Source organism: Lissotriton helveticus, chromosome 2_1 (genome assembly GCF_964261635.1).
Source record: "Lissotriton helveticus chromosome 2_1, aLisHel1.1, whole genome shotgun sequence".
NCBI lineage: Eukaryota > Metazoa > Chordata > Amphibia > Caudata > Salamandridae > Lissotriton > Lissotriton helveticus.
In genome coordinates this window covers 878307583-878326600 of record NC_136059.1, presented here as the reverse complement: position 1 = coordinate 878326600, position 19018 = coordinate 878307583, and the positions used below count along the sequence as shown (strand labels likewise).

General features: G+C 42.0%; 1 protein-coding gene across 1 annotated transcript in view; it reads left to right on the top strand.

Moving 5' to 3' along the window:
• FBN2 (fibrillin 2) overlaps window positions 1–19018 on the top strand; it is a 1174837-nt gene that overhangs the window by 921624 nt on the left and 234195 nt on the right. The window contains exons 20-22 of the mRNA XM_078675609.1: window positions 1663–1782; window positions 11261–11398; window positions 18619–18669. Of these exons, the coding sequence (XP_078531735.1) occupies window positions 1663–1782; window positions 11261–11398; window positions 18619–18669 (309 nt within the window). The remainder of the gene's footprint in view (window positions 1–1662; window positions 1783–11260; window positions 11399–18618; window positions 18670–19018) is intronic.

The following is a 19018-nucleotide window of genomic DNA, read 5'->3' as shown; positions in this document are numbered from 1 at the left end:
GCCGCTTCCTAACCCTTCCTATTCCCCTCCTTACTCCCTTTTAGTAGCAAGTGTGCTCTTTTTACATTCAATCCCACGTCCTTCCTACATTTACTACTAATTACCAAACTTACACGTGTGAGGTTCTCCCCATTTAAAAATATAGGAGAGGTGGAGATTTGGGTCCTGTTTGTGACTTTTGGTGGTGCAGGAGCGGCTCGCCAACGCCGTGCCTCTGCACTGCCAAGTGTCGCCGTCGCCCACCAGATTACAAGTCATTTTGTTGTCTGGCAGCGGGTGCTGTGGTACCACCAGTGCACATTCCTGCACGGGAAGGAATGCTGGTGCATTTCTTCCAGTGCTGGACCGGGGGTTCAAAACTACAGGCGGGGCACAACATGTCCTCCCCTGCATACACCCCCGCGCACTGGGGCAAGAGGGGGCCCTGTCTTTCCTCACTGCCAGCAGTTACATGGAGGAAGAACCTCCATGACAATGCTGGTGGTGAGGAAAGTCATAATATGCTTGGCGGTGCCTCAGTGCACCACGAAGCATATTGCATCCCTCAAACGGCTGTGGGACTGTCAGGGAACGAGGCTCATTGGCAGTTGCAGCACTGCAATGGTGGTCCGAACACCAAAGTCCTAATAGGGTGGTTGGACCGCTGATGCGGTGGTGGATGGTCTGCCACCACTGCGCCCTCACAAGTCTGGCGTTTCTCGAACTTCCAGACTGGTAATCAGGCCCATACACTCTTAGGCTTGTGAATTGAACCTTGTAGTAAGTAAGTAAGTAGTACTACTGTAGAACTACTTTACATGCTGCAATATTCAGTTTGTGAATCAGACCCAAAGATGTTTATGTCTCCCTAGCAATCAGTCAATCTATGCACATTTTAGGATGAAACCTATAATGTTTAGATTTCTGACTATTATAATGTTTTACTCATTCCACTCCTGTGTCTTCTAGTACTAATGGCATCCTTAGACCAGTGCTGTGCCGATAGATTGTCATTGACATCTGAGCTGTCTTCAGCCAGGCATTTATGTAATAAGGACAGCTGCCAATGACATACTCTGTTAGCAGGGGGTCAGCATGTCATTGGATAAACCAGGCCAGACATGAGCAGGCGGGAGCTGTCTGAAGATCTGGTTAGGGCTGAAGTTGGAGAGTATTACAGTCATTGTACACTGAACTGCTCTCTGCTTTCAGACCACTGTCCAAGCCTGCTGAGTCCCCGGCAGCACTGTAATATTTTGTTACTGACTGGCTTTGCTTAATCGCTTAATTTAAATCCTCCCGGAGCCATAAATGACAGAAACAGTCATATCTTTATGTTTGTGCACAGCGTGCTGCGGCGGGGAATCCATTTGCTTTCTATGAAAACAGAATTCCAAATTATGTCTGGACAATTGAATTCGAATTTGAAAGTAAAACAGAGTGAAGGTTTTAACCATTTAAGTATGCGAATTATATTAAGAGCAGCAACATATTAAAAATTATATTTTTTTAGACATCTTTTCCGTTTCTTCTTGCTTTAATTCCACAAACATGTATCAGAAAGTTGAAGGTAAATTTGCCAGGCGCTTGTCCCATCACATGCCACTCATGGCCAGACTTTCTTGCATAAACTCTTTTCTGATACATGTGGGGGCGCTAACCAAGCATCTTTCTTCGTTCCAGATATCAACGAATGCGAAAGCAACCCATGTGTCAACGGCGCGTGCAGGAACAATCTGGGCTCTTTCAGCTGCGAGTGCTCACTGGGCAGCAAACTGGACCCTACTAAACTCATCTGCATTGGTGAGACTTACTTTATCTATACAAATGTAATCTCTTTCCAATGATATTATTAGTACCACGTACACCTTCCACTAGTAGATACTGCCAGGATTCTCATCTATTCGTGACTGTAACTTGTATTCAGAAAATACAGCAACCTTACAGCAATGTACTAAGAGGAAGTTTAGTGCAACGTTTTAAAAAAACAACGCAAAAGTCCCATCCTTGAGCTGAGTTTTCCCTGTCCAGGTGGAGCAAACTGTGTTTGCGTGCCAACAGCAGAGCAGAATGTGTGCGCAGTGGAAAATGGCTGGGCATTCTTGTTTCTAAATAACGTGCTATAACCCTCTCAACTATGTGTTTTTTACCTTTATGCGCACAGTATGTAATGCTAAAGGAGCACTCTTTTAAGTACTGACACACCTATGAGAGTTCAAGTCGAAAAATGCAACTTCCTAATAGTAAAAGTGCAAAGGTGGCACAGTCCTTTCGATTTCAACGAATTGTATATGCATATTCACTGAATATTCCCATTGTATTTCCGTTGTAGGTGTGTTGGTGCCTATTGTCAAATGCACGTAAGAGAACTTAAAAGAGCATAACAACTATATTGGTTTACATACTCCAAAATGCCTTTGTGAATAGACACCATGGGGCCTCATTTGCTACTCCTTTCCGTACCTATGGCAGTCTGGAGACTATCTTATGTCTGGAAAGAAAGTGATATAATGAAAGACTTCCTTTTCTGGAGCAAAACACAATAAAACTGTCATTTCTGGTTTAACACAGTTTAAAGAATATCATAAGCTAGGTGGAAGCTTTAGCAAACCAATTCCATGTTTAATAGCTCATGACAGACAGAAAAATAAATACAGGACTTTTAATATCAAACAATAATTCTGTGGTCATTTAATTTAACATTCAATATTCTTTTGAATATATGACATGCATATACTGTTATTCCCCCAACAATTACAAAAGTTAAACTGAAATATACACTTGATACTCCAGCTTAAAACATACTTTCAAATGCTTTATATATTCTTCAGTAAATTTATGTTGGAGGTATAATTCTCTTATAAAATGTATTTAAGGCTTCATTTTAGTGTTCCCTGTGCATCACACTAATTTAAAATGATAGCATTTCTCTTTTCCGTACCTATGACAGTCTGGAGACTATTTTATGTCTGGAAAGAAAGTGATATAATGAAAGACTTCCTTTTCTGGAGCAAAACACAATAAAACTGTCATTTCTGGTTTAAGACGGTTTAAAGAATATCATAAGCTAGGTGGAAGCTTTAGCATCACACTAATTTAAAATGATAGTATTTCTCAAAGCAGTTTAAGACATTATATCAGGAATTTGCAGTATTGCAGTAAATCTTAAAACAAAAAAAGCAAAAAACATAGCCATTATGAATAGTATTTGTCCCTCTTGCAACATTGCTTAAACTATCAACTATTAATGAGATTTGTCAATAGTAGTCACTGTAGGACTATATGGTGAATTGCGTGGTCCATCACCATCACAACTACTTCTTACCATTTTACTCAGCTTTAAAAATTCATAAGAATTCCCCTAGCCTGTCTTACATTGTTTGTAGTGCAATATTGCTTTTTCTTACAGTTAACGACCTAAATTCTACCTCTAATTTAACCCGAGGTGGAGGTAATACTCCTAACTGACCTATCAGACCCTTCTCTTGAAATAACCTTCTACTTGTGTCTTGTCTTTCCAATTCATGTATTGCCTGTATTACAGGAAACCATAACTGATTGACGTTGTAATTGGTCTCATGGCAATGTCTTGCTTCTGTTGATTTTTTGTTGTAGCACTATACTCTCAGAAGGTTGCCTTTTTATTTTTCATTCTGATTTTAATATATGCAATTGACTACGTGAGTATTTCAATGCATACACACAGAAAGTTGTATCAAAAGCTGTGTAGCCTTTTTAGGAATATTTTTGTAACTAGTTCCTGGATGTTTCACTTGCTCTCTTCTCATTACACTGGTACCCTGGGCATATGCTAAGCACAGGAATGCGTATTTCTGTGAAATGTTCAGAAAGACTGGAGTCTCTTTCATAAAGTGGTGGATTGCATCAGTGCATCTTTCAAGTTCCTGCTTTGTTGATCATCAAATAAAGGATTTTCTCTAAAGATTTGTTTCTATGTTAAATAACCTCTAATGTTCGATATTTGCTTTCTTTCAACAATAGCCATCATCTTGATGTATTTCACATCTTAATGTTTTTAATTTTTGTTTTTTCTTTATAACCTTCATGTCTAAACTTCTGTGCTATATGTATGTTTTTTCATCCAGAGTGTTAATGTCAGAGGTTAAACGTTGTACTCTGTGATGGTGCAAGGTTGCCTGCATTGGCACAAGGCAGCTGATTTTAGTGCCAGTGCAGGGAGAAATGCAGAGGTGAGCTGTATTATTGTAAATACTGCGCATCCCTACTTTTGTAAAGTGGCAGAGCTTGGCGTTAGCAATTTTGGAGCTAACCCCCGCTCCGCCACTTGCTTGTAAATGTGGCCCTTAGTTGCATCAAATATCACTCCTTGTCTCATTGCCTGCCTTTAGAAAGACCGTCAGTACTCTATTGCTCCTCTATAGTGACTATTGCACCTAGATGTCATAAAACCCTCCTACTACTTATTGTAAATTAATCACTAGATAAAAATGGAAACAAATATTAGGTTTTTTACTGCACCAGACTGGCAGGTGAATGCGCTCAAGCAATGTCCATTTTCTTTCATGAAATAGTGATGTTGAGTTGTTTATACATAACTGCCTGCCAGCTGCTGTGGCATAGATAGGATTGGAACTGAATTATACATCTGCTGCAAACACCGCGGGTGACAGCATAGGGTAAGAAAACAACAATAACAGAGACCTGCTAGCTTTGTTGAATATGAATGGGAAAGAGACGAATGGCAAACACTTGCTGATTACTACAACGTTCTTGCTGTGTTCTCGGCCACACTCCCATATCAGAAAAGAAACAGTTAAGAAGCATCACCTGTCCAGCTTCATAAATTTCTTGAAATCACGAATAGGGATGCTAAGCACTCTGTAAATAGTGCTGTTTATAGGCCATTTGTCTGCCTGCTTCGCTGCTAAATCAATTTGTTAGTGAAATGTGAGCTTCATTAAACTGCACACTTGAAACAAAAAGGAACCATCTGTTATTTACTTTTGTTATATTTTTTTTATTTCAGGTCATAATCAAAGCAATTCATGAGTCAGTAAGAATGCTTTGAAGCCTGACATTGAGTAACATGCTGTCCATCTGTAAGGCTCCTTCTTGAAAGGTCGATTCACTCTTTTACAACAAAACATAATTTCCTCTACCAAAAATGCCGTCAATCTGCATTTATTTGCACAACAAGTGCAAGAACATCTCTTTTTTTCTTATCCTAAGCCAAGAGAAACTGCTTTATGTAATGCTCACCCCGAGAATGGAGCTTTTTTACAGTAAAGATATTGTTTAGGATCGATCATTTGCAAAGTGACCGGAGGGTAAATGTAAATTGATACTTGTATAGCGCACTACTCACCCGCAAGGGTCTCAAGGCGCTTGTACGGGGGTAAGGGGTAAACTACAAGGTGGAAAAAATAAACACACAGGCCATTGGCCTTTGATCAGATTTAAATTTTAAGATCTAATTGCTGTATGTAAAGTTCCTATTCTTATGCTGTAAAGCGATTGGCTATTTTCAGTACATTATGTTGGAAATGTTCGCTTTGAATAAATAGTCGGTAGCACCACGGTAATGAATTGCATCAGCCCTAATGAAATCCTCAATTTTCCTTCACCTCCTGTGCAGCCCCTGCAATTACAGACCTCTTATGACATCAACATGCTAGGCTCCCAATGACTGCTTCAGGAATTGCAACTTGCTTGACTAGCTTAGCAGCCCAGGAACCACATTTAGTGACATTAATTAGATTTCCACTGAATTTAGCGCTCTGGCCTCACAGCTTTGAATTGAAGTACTAGAGTAAAATGGCTCCACTGGAAAGATAATGGTCTTGATAGCAGCAGCTCCTGCTCTGGGATCACTATAAGAAGGGCAATTAGTATATGATTATAGGATGCCCCATTGCCAGGAACCACCATTCCTGTACACATGACCCTGTACAGAGGGTAATATTCGGGCATTTGACAAACAAATTGAAGCAGGATGGCTTGCCATTCTCCTATACATTCCGAGACCCAGTCGAAAATGTTTTTGGTGTAGGTCTTTCCCCAGTCATTTTGGCTCCTTCCACCTGGGGTGCATCTGATGTGGGACTAGCTTAAAGTGGTCTGTTGGTTAGAATGGGCCAGTCCAGAGGTGACCTTAGGGAGCCCAGAGTGCTGAGTCGGCTGAAGGCTTCCTTACACAATTTTGAAACAGTGCTTTCAAGAACAGTTTTAGCGATAAAGGGAAGGAAGTGCTGAAAAGCGAGGATGTGGATATTGCAAGAGCTTGGTAGCGATAAGACCCAAACATGCTAGCAATCACTTTTGGATTACTACTACTACTATATATGGTAGGTTGCCCACCACCTGGGAAAGGGAATGTGCTAGAACCAGGAGAAGACTGGGATAGACTCTGGAAGACATACTTCTGTCACCTGCAGAAGTCCTAAGGGGAACCTGCATCCTCCTGAATCTGTAGAGCTGAAAGGCAGTTTTAAAGCACAGGGAAGCGGATCTTTCAAAGCACCACAAGGAGATAAAGGCATGTTGGAAAAAAGGATCAACAGGCCAGTGTGACATTACTTCGGCAGCAGCCCTTGCTGATGACAATGTTTGAGAATCCTGTCTCACAATACTGTCTTTTGTGTGGTACTGTGAGAGTTTTGGAACTTTTAGAAAGTCCAGGATAAGATGCAGAGCTTTTTGTGATGCGGAGACTTTGAAATGTTTCAACTGCTGGAGGAATGGTCAATGAACATTCACATCAGACGGAACATGATTTCTTAGTTTGTCATAAGGTTTTCTGCTGTAAAGGTCAAGGGTCCTGTAGGACCACAGAAACCATGTAACTCCCACCTTTGCCTGTTAAGGGATTTTAAACCTAAAAAAGTGTCAAGGTTCCAGTGTAGAGTGCAAGAGTGGGGGGGAAAGTGCCAAGCTGACCCCAACCGAAAAATGCCCTTGGAATCTACAATTTTGAAGTTCGCCGTACTCGTAGCTCTTCATGACAAACTTCAAGCCGATTCAGCCTTTATGACCTAAGGGACCACATATTGATTACAGCGACTTGCCTTGCCCTGCTGAAAGTTTCCGGCTTCCAAAAAAAGTCTAAGAGGCCTATTCACAAACTGCATTTTGTAGAATGTTTGTAGTTAGTACAATAGTACTACAAAATGCTATTCACCAACTTACATACGGAGGTTCTGCCAGCGACAGATGAAAATAAAACTTGTAGAGTACAGACTTACATGTAAAGTGAAATGTATACTTCTCTAGCAAAACGACCTCTTAGACTCTCGTTATGAATAGCCTCATAATTCCGACACGGAGAGAAACTGAATTTCCCTGCCCGGGGACTTACTGGTACACATTTTATTAGCATTTCTGGAGAAGGAGGAATAAAGATCCATTTCCCAGGCCTCTCATAATGAAGGCCATAATGGTTTGTGAGATATGACTTTTTATAGTTGTAATCCACACATATGCCTCTGCAACGTAGAGTTTCCTACTACAAGCATGCCAATTTACAACAATTTACTGCTATATATCAGGGGCTCAAAGAAAGTCTAAATCCATAAACCTTTAAAGATGGCAGCTTTTGATGATTTTTTTTCTTTTTAAGCTGCTTCAATAAAATGCTCAGATCTGGAATATGTGAAGTTTGAAGATATTCTATCTATTGATACCGATATGAATTACTGGAATACATGCATTGCCTGTTCCAGCATTTCAAAAGCATAGCTGAACATAGGGCCAGAAGGAGGGATGAAACTCTTAAGGAGCTATTGCTTCTACCAGGACCCTGTGGGTGAGCCTTTATTTCCAAACGTGTTTCTCCTTATACTGCTTTCCCTGGAAACCAAATATTGGCGTTGCCCCTATGGCGGGGCTGTTTGATTCCTACTGGGTGTAGGGAGGGCAGTTTTCAGCCTTGGAAGAGACATTTTTCCAAACATTATGCCTTTCATCACAGAGCCATTTTTCCAGAAATGATACCTTTCATCATATTTAATCTTTCCAGAATCAATCCGTGAAACCTACTATACCATAAAGAAAATGTAATATTATTTCGTTATCATCGTACTGCAGAAATTATGGGAGTATAATTTAAGGGAACTACAAAAGTAAAGGATAGAATGATCAACCCAATGGGTTGCCAGGATTTGTCCATAAGTGCGCCAGCGTAGCAACTTTAATTTGGAGCTCAAGACTTGGATGGGTACCACAAAGGAAGACATCCCTAGCTGTGTTCTCAATGTCTACTACGAGAGAAGTATTGCAAGGGCACGTTCTTCATTCTTGATTTTATTCATGCTCCGAGCGGCTGATTTGGGAACTGAAGAAGCTAGATTCTTCATTTGGCCTCCAGGTACATCTAGATCTGAGCCTGCTGTCAACAATCCATTTGACTTTCTGTAAAACAAGTCCTTGGCAGCTGTTTTGCTAGGCGAAGACCTCCAAACAGAGAATGAGCTACTTCTAGTTAAGTGACCACCTCCAGTTAATGTAGGTGTACTTATATAGCGCAAACCTGTCACCCAAAGGGCATCCTGGCGCTTGCTTAGGGAACCCGTCCTGGTATTCCCCTGTGAGAAACCCCAGCAGAGTGTCCACAAGGTGAAAGCCAGGCATCCCGCCGCGAGGGGCCGTAGTGGAGATTAAGCAAGCTATTGCCCAGAGTTGCAGAGTGAGACCCCGTGATTCGAGTAGGCACCGGAGCGAGAATTGTCGAGTCCGTGGAATTTTGAGCCCGAGACCCGCCGAGGCGGGGAATCGAACCCTGGTCCACGGTCGATCTCAGCTTCCGGGTCTGCCGCCTCTAACCACTGAGCCACGCTTCTGGGAAAGTGTTTCAGGGTTTGAGAAGAGAACTGGCTGTCTCAGTACTGCTTATACAGCTTTAGGGATTATTTCTTAGGTCAAGAGTGCAGTTGATCAGAGACCCTGAAACAAAAGAAATATAGAGCCCCTGGGAAGAATTCCAAATTACTTGGTGCGCTTGAAGGGGTTATTCGACTTGTTTGCTATGAAAAACACCCTAAAACTGAATTCTGGAGGGCCAGTCCTAAATGTCCTAAAGTTCTGTTATGATAAAAGTAGGGTACCACTCAGGAAATTTCAAGAACCTTCTTTTAAAATGGGATATGGCGTGACTTTGAAGCCATCAATCTTGCTTCAAGCTGCAGCAACTTGAAGTGTTTTCATCCATCCTATGCTTCTGGAAGCCTGCACAAGTTATTTTCTGAGATTTCCCACAAACTCATCTCATCCTGGTCGAGCTCTTCTTTGGATAATACTTGTGATTTCACCCCACTGAGGCACTGGAGCAACAGAAAATGCCATAGTCTCCAAGCGAAAGAATTGTCAGAAGCAATCTGCATCATCAAGTCAGCTGTGTTCATTCAAAGGTTGGCTTTAGATATCACCAGGTCCAGCTGTATATTTTGGATTGTGGTATCCGTGCCTGACCAAGGGATGCCACAGAACTTGGCCTACTAGCCAAAAAAGAAATGTTCACTAAATCAAGCCCTCAGTTCGTATCTCAGCACATGCACTCAATGTTTGCCATCAAATGTCGCCTAGATCTCAGTCATCTCTCCGAAGCACAGCATTTCATTATGATTTTGTTTTCGATGGACTCTACAATGACACTTTTCCCTTTAGATTTTTATGGCCAATGGAGATATTTATCATTTTGATACAACTTTGATGCTCGTTTCTTTTTCTTTTAAGACCCTTTTAATGTATCTAAACCGGATGTGGACACACAAGGCTTTGTGTTATTTAACACATTTTTGAAGTGTTTGACATTCATTAAGGTTTACTTTGTCTCTCCAGTCAATCTAGCAAAGATGAGCCAAGGCTGAACTCACCCAAAACTTTGATCCCTTACTGGTTCTACTGTGGAACAGTGTGGGGGCTCATTAACAGCTCACATTACCACTATAGTTTCTCTCATCATAGTTTACTAGGCCTGTAACTACAAAAACCATAAGCCATCATGCTTCTGAATAAGAAAATAAGAATCAATGAAGTTATCATCCATTAAAACATGATCCTGAAAGTCAGGTGCAGCCGGTCAGGCAGATCCAGGCACCCCACAGCATCTTTCTCTGCTTTTTATTGACACATCCCTGACAAAGAACCCAATTCACAAAACTGTCTCTTCAATTTCTTATCCATGAGAAAATATTTTTACTTCCCTTATATCCCACATACTCTTGGTTTCTCTGCCCATTTCCACAAATACAAATGAAACAAAGCAGATGTGGAGCATTTTGGACATGTAATAGAATCGTTGAAATTGCACCTTGCTTTTCTGTATGCACCATGTATGAACTAAATGTATGGTGCACAATTGCCTTAATCAGAAAAGTGTCCTCAATGTGAATATTACAGAGTAGCACATGTTCACATTTTCTGTTTGTGCCCTCTATGAGGGTCTGATTCTCATGAAAATCTAAAATCTGCTCCCATAGACTATCACCTGCATTTGGATTAAAGCCCTGACGTTTTTGGTACTCTCCTTGGCATGAGTACTCCTGGGAAGCTACAACAGTCACAAGTTCCTAGCAGTAGTTCCAGAATTCCTTTGCAAATTATTCAAATGTTAAAGTGTTTTGGTGGGAAACATCCTTTACGACGCAACTTTTACCACGCAGTGCCTTTACAACGCAGGTTTTTCAACACAAGTCATTACAACGAATTGCGCTGGGGGGCGCTCTAGGATAGGTAATAGTTTAATTTACTATCCAAAACCTTCCCTACTATCCACGGGGACTGGAGTTGGAATAGTAAATTTAACTATTCACTTTCCAGCACCCCCAAACGCAAGTCGTTGTAACGACTTGCGTTGAAAAACCTGCGTTGTAAAAGCATGCGTGGTAAAAGTATGCGTTGTAGCAACATACATCCGTTTTGGTAGCAGTAAAGGTAAAAGGTTGACATTCATTTATGAATACATGTACCACCCTACTCCAGGTGCGCTCAAGACAGATGAAATTATGACATGTCAGGGAGATTTTTCACTGTTCTGCTTGCACTTTTATGGTCTTTAAATCCTACTTGTTCTGATTTAATCAGGAACTGGTTTAGTCTGGAAGTGAAATCTGCAATTGTCTATTTTCAGCACTAAAGGTACACATGACGGAATAAAACATTTGTGAATCTAGTTCACTTCTATGGTAAGGGAGTGTTTCAAAACGGGCGGAGGCAGCACTTCTGCAACTTGTTGCAATCCTGTCTGTGTTTTGGTACAAACAGTTGTCTTACCACCAACTCTTCTCTGTTTTGTCATCTGCTACAGATAGTATGAAAGGAACGTGCTGGCTGAACATCCAGGACGATCGCTGTGAGGTGAACATTAATGGAGCAACCTTGAAATCAGAGTGCTGTGCGACCCTGGGGGCTGCCTGGGGAAGTCCCTGCGAACGATGTGAACTGGGTAAAGTATACCAATGACTACCATCCCACTGTGTGAAACACACCTTGTACGGGCCCAATCTTACTTTCCAATCAACCATTTTGTCATTGTTCTTCAGTGATACTTCCAAATTGTTATCCTTTGATAAAACAGAACTGAGGTTGCAAACCGAAGAAAATTGATGGAAGGGTAGTAGATCCACAGCGTTTACAAACATATTCATTCCAACGGGGTGGCTTTGTTGTAAACAATATGTAGCACATACATTTCTGTTATTCAATATTTTTGTTTATGATGTTTATAAAGTGTATGATATGAAGCCATACCGCCGGTATCACTGAAGCAGACACCAGATATATATATATATATAACTGGTGTGTCCATCAAACGACCTTTAAAAATACTCGGGCCTCATTTATGAGGTTTTGCCGTAGGGAAGCGCAGGCCTTCCTGCTGCGCTTCCCTACGGCAAAAGAAAAGGGCAGGAATGCGCCGTATCTTTAAGATAAGGCGCATTCCTGTCCTTTTCCCCTGCGCCGGCGCACAATGGGCTGCCTGCGCCAACACAGGCACCTTTGCACAATGGTGCAATGGTGCCTGCGTTGCGGGGATGATTATTTTTGTACAGTAAGGGAATCCTTTCTGTACAAAAATAATCACAAGAGGCGTTTCCTCTTTCAATGTGTGCTGCAGAATGCAGCACACATAGAACAAGCATTAGAAATGCAATCGGGCTCGGATTTATTTGAGTTTGAGCTAATGGCATTGTAAATGCCAATGTCTTTTTGCCATGTGTTATGGAGTGTGTGCATGTGGTGTGTAGTGGAAGTATCTTGGTTGAATTGTAATTTTACCAATGGTGGCATGCTGTGCTTTATATGAATATGTTTAAAAGTAAAGTGTACCATACTGCGATTGCTTGGTGGAAAAGTGCACTGCCGGCTGGAGGTGTGTGTGCCTGGTGGAAGGGTGCACTGACGGCTGGTGGGTGTGTGCTTGGTAAAAGCGTGCACAGATGGATGATGGTTGTTGGTGTTTGTGCATGGTGAAAGCATTCATTGACGGCTGGGGGTGTGTTGTTGTGTGTGTTGTTTTCTGTGTGCTGGTGAGTGTGTGGTGGTGAGTCTGTGGGGGTGAGCCTGGGGAGTGAGTGTGGTGGTGAGTGTGTTGTGTTGAGTGGTGACAAGTGTGTGGTGTTGAGAGACTGAGGTGTGTGGTTTGTGTGTGCGTTATGTGTGTGTGGTGTATGTGTGTGTGGTGTTTTCTGCACACTCACACACTGCCCCTACACATTCACACACTGCTCACCCGCACACTCCCAATGTCACCCTGCATAGTCACACACTGTTTACCCTGCACACTCATTCTGCACACTCACACAATGTGCACCCTGACACACTGTCTCTGCAGTCACTCTGCACTCACTGTCACTCTGCACTCACTGTCACTCTGCACTCACTGTCACTCTGCACTCACTGTCACTCACTGTCACTCTGCACTCACTGTCACTCTGCACTCACTGTCACTCTGCTGTCACTCTGCACTCACTGTCACTCTGCACTCACTGTCACTCTGCACTCACTCTGCACTCACTCTACAGTCACTCTGCACTCACTGTCACTCTGCACTCACTGTCACTCTGCACTCACTGTCACTCTGCACTCACTGTCACTCTCCACTCTACAGTCACTCTGCACTCACTGTCACTCTGCACTCACTGTCACTCTGCACTCTACAGTCACTCTGCACTCTACAGTCACTCTGCACTCTACTGTCAATCTGCACTCACTGTCACTCTGCACTCACTGTCACTCTGCACTCACTGTCACTCTGCACTCACTGTCACTCTGCACTCACTCTGCACTCAATGTCACTCTGCACTCACTTTGCACTCACTCTGCACTCACTCTGCACTCACTCTACAGTCACTCTGCACTCACTGTCAGTCTGCACTCACTCTGCACTCACTCTGCAGTCACTCTGCACTCACTGTCAGTCTGCACTCACTGTCAGTCTGCACTCACTGTCACTCTGCACTCACTGCCACTCTGCACTCACTGCCACTCTGCACTCACTGCCACTCTGCACTCACTGCCACTCTGCACTCACTCTGCACTCACTCTGCACTCACTCTGCACTCACTCTGCAATCACTCTGCACTCACTCTGCACTCACTCTGCACTCACTGTCACTCTGCACTCACTGTCACTCTGCACTCAGTCTGCACTCACTGTCACTCTGCACTCAGTCTGCACTCGCTGTCACTCTGCACTCAGTCTGCACTCACTGCCACTCTGCACTCTCAAACTGCACTCTAAAAATGCACTCTCAATCTGAACTCTCAATCTGCACTCTCAATCTGCACTCTGCACTCTCAAACTGCACTCTCAAACTGCAATCTGCACTCTGCACTCTGATTCTGCACTCTCAAACTGCACTCTCAAACTGCACTCTCAAACTGCACTCTCACACTGCACTCTCATACTGCACTCTCATACTGCACTCTCAAACTGCACTCTCAAACTGCACTCTCAAACTGCACTCTCAAACTGCACTCTCAAACTGCACTCTCAAACTGCACTCTCAATCTGCACTCTCAACTCTCAAACTGCACTCTGAAGCAGGATCTTCCTGCACATAAACAATTTTCCCCTCAACACAGGCACCCTTGCACTTTGTGTTAAGGGTGCCTGCAATGGCGCTAGGAAGCTAAATTTAGCGCCAGCGCAGGGGGAAACGCAGGGCTACACCACATTCTTGTAAATATGGGGCAGCCCTGCGTTTCTAAAGTGACAAAGCTTGTTGTTAGCCTTCTTGGCTTAACACCACGCTTCGCCACTTTATTGTAAATCTATTCTGTCATATTTTAATGAGCCTTTGTGCTAATTAATATGATGTTATTGTGAGTTTTCAGTGAATTGTAATGTATAAAAAGCCTGAAATCATTTAAAATAAGCCAAAACTTTGCATAAAATAAGGCCACAGACATGTTGTTTCTGCTTGATGGAGATAATCTTTCTAAGGTAGCTGGGGAATCAAGCTATTAGAGTGTTTTTTTACCTCAGAAACTAAAACACAGTTTAGTTTTAAGTGTCATTTAAAATAAGCCACACGCATGTTTTGCAAACACCATGAAGGAACTTCATGTAGTTTCCTTGTTTTATCTATTTGCCATTTCCTTGTGAGAATTACTTTTGCGACAATTACTGTGCCATATATTTGTATTTAGCCCTACCAAAGTGGTTTAACAAAAGATATACGTCACAGAAAACAGTTAATGATCTCGTGCACGAGGCGTGCATAGAAAACCTAAAATTGCTGAAAAAAATGCATGCCTTTGCTACAACGCACAGAAAAACTCAGCAAAATGTTCAATACAATGAAAGATTCTGCATACATTTTCCAGCTTGGCTCATTGCCTGTGTTCGAGTAAGTGACGTTTATCGTGCCAATCAGTGTAGGAGGGCATGTGTTCATGGGCAAAGGCAAGGATAAATAAGGGTGCCCTAAAAACAAACCTAAGAGAGCGAATAGTGAACTTTGAAAAACGGTGGCAATGAAAAAACAATGTAATGCAATCCATGACCCCGGTTTACTTAAGGTTTCCGAGGCACTTGCAAGGCGCGACTGCAACACACAAGAGGCTGACCATTTAAGAGGGACACGTGCGCAGCCCTAATTATGCTGCATAAGGCAAGTAAGTGTCCGTCGCACTTGATTTTTCCCAAATCCTTCCCTAAAGTTCTCTCATTGACCCAGGAACTGCCTGCAGCTCGTTTGATGACAGTGAAATGACGTCAATGGCCTGCCCATCGCCAGCAGCCTGGCCTGGGAGTGCGGTGCCGCGTTCTGCGTCCCAGCATCTGCCTCACACAGTTTCCCGCACCCCAAGGACAGCATTCCTCCCCGCAGCCTGCTAAGCAACTGTTTGAAAACGCGAGAATAAATAGACAGTTTCTGATTGCGCTAAAAACTCCGCGCTGCCTACTTGTGCAAGCTGTGTAAACACGGTGGCCCCTGCCCTGCTCTCTGCAACTGTCAGGCTGAGGACCACACAGACAGCGCCTTTTTATTGATACAACAAGCGGGTGTGACAAGCACAATAGGCCGAGAGCCATAGGCTGCAGGGTAATGAAAACATTGACAAAGCCCGTCATTTTGGCTTTTGTATAGTGAAAAGATTGTTATTCAGCAAGCGCCCCTCACATAGAAACAACACCCAGAACAGGTACAACACAGGCAGAACATTGTGAGCTGAGGAACATCACCGACGCAGCAGCTCAAGGGAGATGCGCGCTGAGCGCTGCTGAATGGTGAACGCGCCCGGCCATCTGGATTCACTTACGGAGGCACCCTGACAGCTCCTAATTATAATTAATGTACTTCTTTGCGCGAGCACGAACGAAAAATGCCCAAGATGGCGGAACAAAACTACATTTACCCTTTCACTTCAAGCCTATTAAAACGACAACACAACGAAGACGAATCACTGGCCAGATGACAGAACACGCTAAGGAATGTGTGGAATTTGTCTCGCCAAAGCCCTAGGAGATACTTCTTTTTTCTCTTCTTTAACATTAGGATCTCGAAACTCCTCCCACTTTCAGTGGGGAGGAGTCCGAGCCCTAAAAAGGAAAAATTAGTAAAAAGAAAGATATTTCTCCCCGTTGTGCCTCCCTTATGCCTCTCCTGGGGAGGTTTAAGCTTTTGGCACTGCCTCAGATTTACAATTTCTCATAAATCTGGGGCAGTGTCAACATGGATGTTGCTGGGAACGCCCCTAGCAACACCCACTGCGTTAAAGGGACTGATATTTATCAGGCAGTATTAAGCCAAAAGTGACTTAGTGCTGCCTGATAAATATCACGGAGGCTTCTGCACCATGGGATGTCACAAAAAATGAGGCCCTCGGTCTTCTGTCAATGAATACCAAAATGTTGTCAATGTAGGGATTGTACTGCCTGAGTTTTCTTAGAACTTCTTTTCTTTCTTTGCCAATGAAGTCGGAGTCTTGCATATATGATATTTTTGCCATTCACAGACCTTCATGACTTTTACAGGTTTTGTGGGTGACTTAGGTAAGTATTCCCACCAGCCTCATTTGCAAATGCTAAAAGCTCATATTCCATTAAAGCCTCATAGAAAAAATAGTTAAAAACAATGTAGGGCACATAGGAGTGAGTGTGCTGAGTCTAAATACAATCCACCGTTTTGGAGCTTTGGACAGGAACATTATTCAGGTCGAGTTCAGGCTCAGAATTCCTTGGGTTTATGCTTTTCACCATTTTTGATCCAGTCTCCCATGAATTTGTAATCGATCCAAAATTCCACTGGGTACTTGTGCCAGTTTGGGAAACTTTCATTCCAGGTCAGTGCCCAGTACTGGAATAATGGGTTTCTCTGGTGCAGAGGCAGGTCAATCACACCAGGTTCCAGGTCCTGCACCTTTTAGGCATCATCGCAGTACCTTTGATATTGTATTCACTGTTATGATGTCACAGAGATTTGAGACCCAGCTCTGAAGATCTCTGAATAAGCTGCAGGCTAAAAGATTTGAAGCAGCAGGATACTGGCCAAGCTGTATTCCAGGTTAAAGTTTCAGAATAAGTAGCTAATGTTGAGTAGAAACATGGACAAAAATGGTAGAAGAAACCTTTGAAGACTTAGAAAGGGGCCTATTCACAAAGGTAAATTTATAAATGAGAAAATCTACATGTGTAAATTTAGACTTACGCTTTGTGTTTAATATACTACTTCTCGCTATTCCCCATTTACGAGTGTAAATTTACTACAAAGTGTAAACTTACATGTCTTCACCTTGGAATCACTGGGTGGGGCCCAATTTACCAGTGGAGTGCTCCTACTTGTAACTTTTAATACGTACGCAGACATCTCCACCTAGTAAGGTATGGGTAAAACTAGAAATGTTTATTATACTTAAAAAATATATTTATGCTAAATATGAATATAAATTATTTGTATACCTTTGTTTTAAATATACAACACAATAAAAACGCCACAGCACTATGAACATAATTTGGAATTGAATATTTAGTTAATTTAAATATATTAAATTAAAATATTTTTTAAAAGCTTTATTTTAAAAAAAACACCTCAAGTAAAATGTTTATATTTCTTTATTATGTAGTAAAAATGACTAAAGGTAAGGCATCAAACTTATTTAAATTATAGGATTTTTTTCAATAAACTAGCATTAAAATATTGTATAATAAAACAATAAATATGCTTATTTAAACGTATTTTTAACATTTAATTCAATTTATATATGTATTTGGAATCGAAACGTAATTATTTATTGTAACATTATTACCTACAGGGGGTAATTTTAGGTCCCTGCCTCCATTATGTTCTATGGGCGGGTGTTGCATCAGGTGAGGTGCTGGACTTACCCAGGCTGGACTACATTTACTACTGTTTTGGGTGCCTATTGGCAGGAGTAACTATAGAAGTGCAGTTTTTTGTGGCTGGGTGCATGCCCCTTGCTAAACCCCTCCCTATCACTCTCTTAACCCTTCCTTCTCTCTAAATCCCTCCCATTTAATAGTGAGTATTCATTATTTTTCAGCCACTACCCCCATCCCTTCCGTATTTACTACTAATATGTAGGTGGAAATCACTGCAGTCGGGCAGAGATATCCTCACATAAAAGATGGAAGAGGCAGAGGAGAAGACCTACACATGTAGGTTTGTGAGTAGCATTTTGTAGTATGTGAATAGCACTGTTTTAGTACTACTAAGCATACTTAATAATGCAATTTGCTAAGAGGCCCCAAATTAAGATTAAAAAAATTAAATGTGATATACTCAATATGACCAGTAAATCTAAGCTGCTTTCTTAGTGCTTTAGATGGTGCGGCGAGTTTCCCTAGAGGTGGAGAATAGCCCTGTTAGCTAACCACAGAGGAATTAAGCGTCCTGCTTAGGTTACTATTTCCAACAATAGTTATTTATTCTTCCAACTAGTTTTAAATTGGTCATATGCATACTAATAAAGGGTTTAGTGACCATACTCAGTCTATCCTGTAGTGCACCTGAGCTTTGCTTTATTCCTGACCAGGTTAGTGCAAAGGATATGGACTCTTAAAGAAAGTAGTCCTGATGAATTCTAACCCAGGGCAATTGTTTGATGTCTTTAAACCATCTCTTTGTTTTCAGAGTTTTTCAAATGACAGCCTCGCCACTAACCTGTACACTACTTCATATGTTTTTTGCCTTTTCAGATGCAGCTTGTCCTAGAGGGTTTGCCAGAGTTAAAGGTGTTACCTGTGAAGGTGATATTTTATTTTTTGTACATCTTTCCAACACCAAAATTGATCTACTCCTTAATGAAACCTCGATGTCTTTAACGTGGTACTTGCAATTCTAATGCTGTTTGTGCACATCAGAAACTAAGATAACGGGTAAATTTGGTTGGATGTCATTAAAATGAACTTAAATTGTATTTGTTTCGGCCTGACTTTGGGTGCCATGTACGATGTGGATGTTAAAATGTATTTGTAAGTCCCACACTGATCCCAAGAGAAATTCTCAGCACCACATATTGGAATCGTCCAATGGCTAACTATCCAAGGCATGCACAGACGTATGAGACCTTCCCAGTAGTTAGCTACCCAAGACATT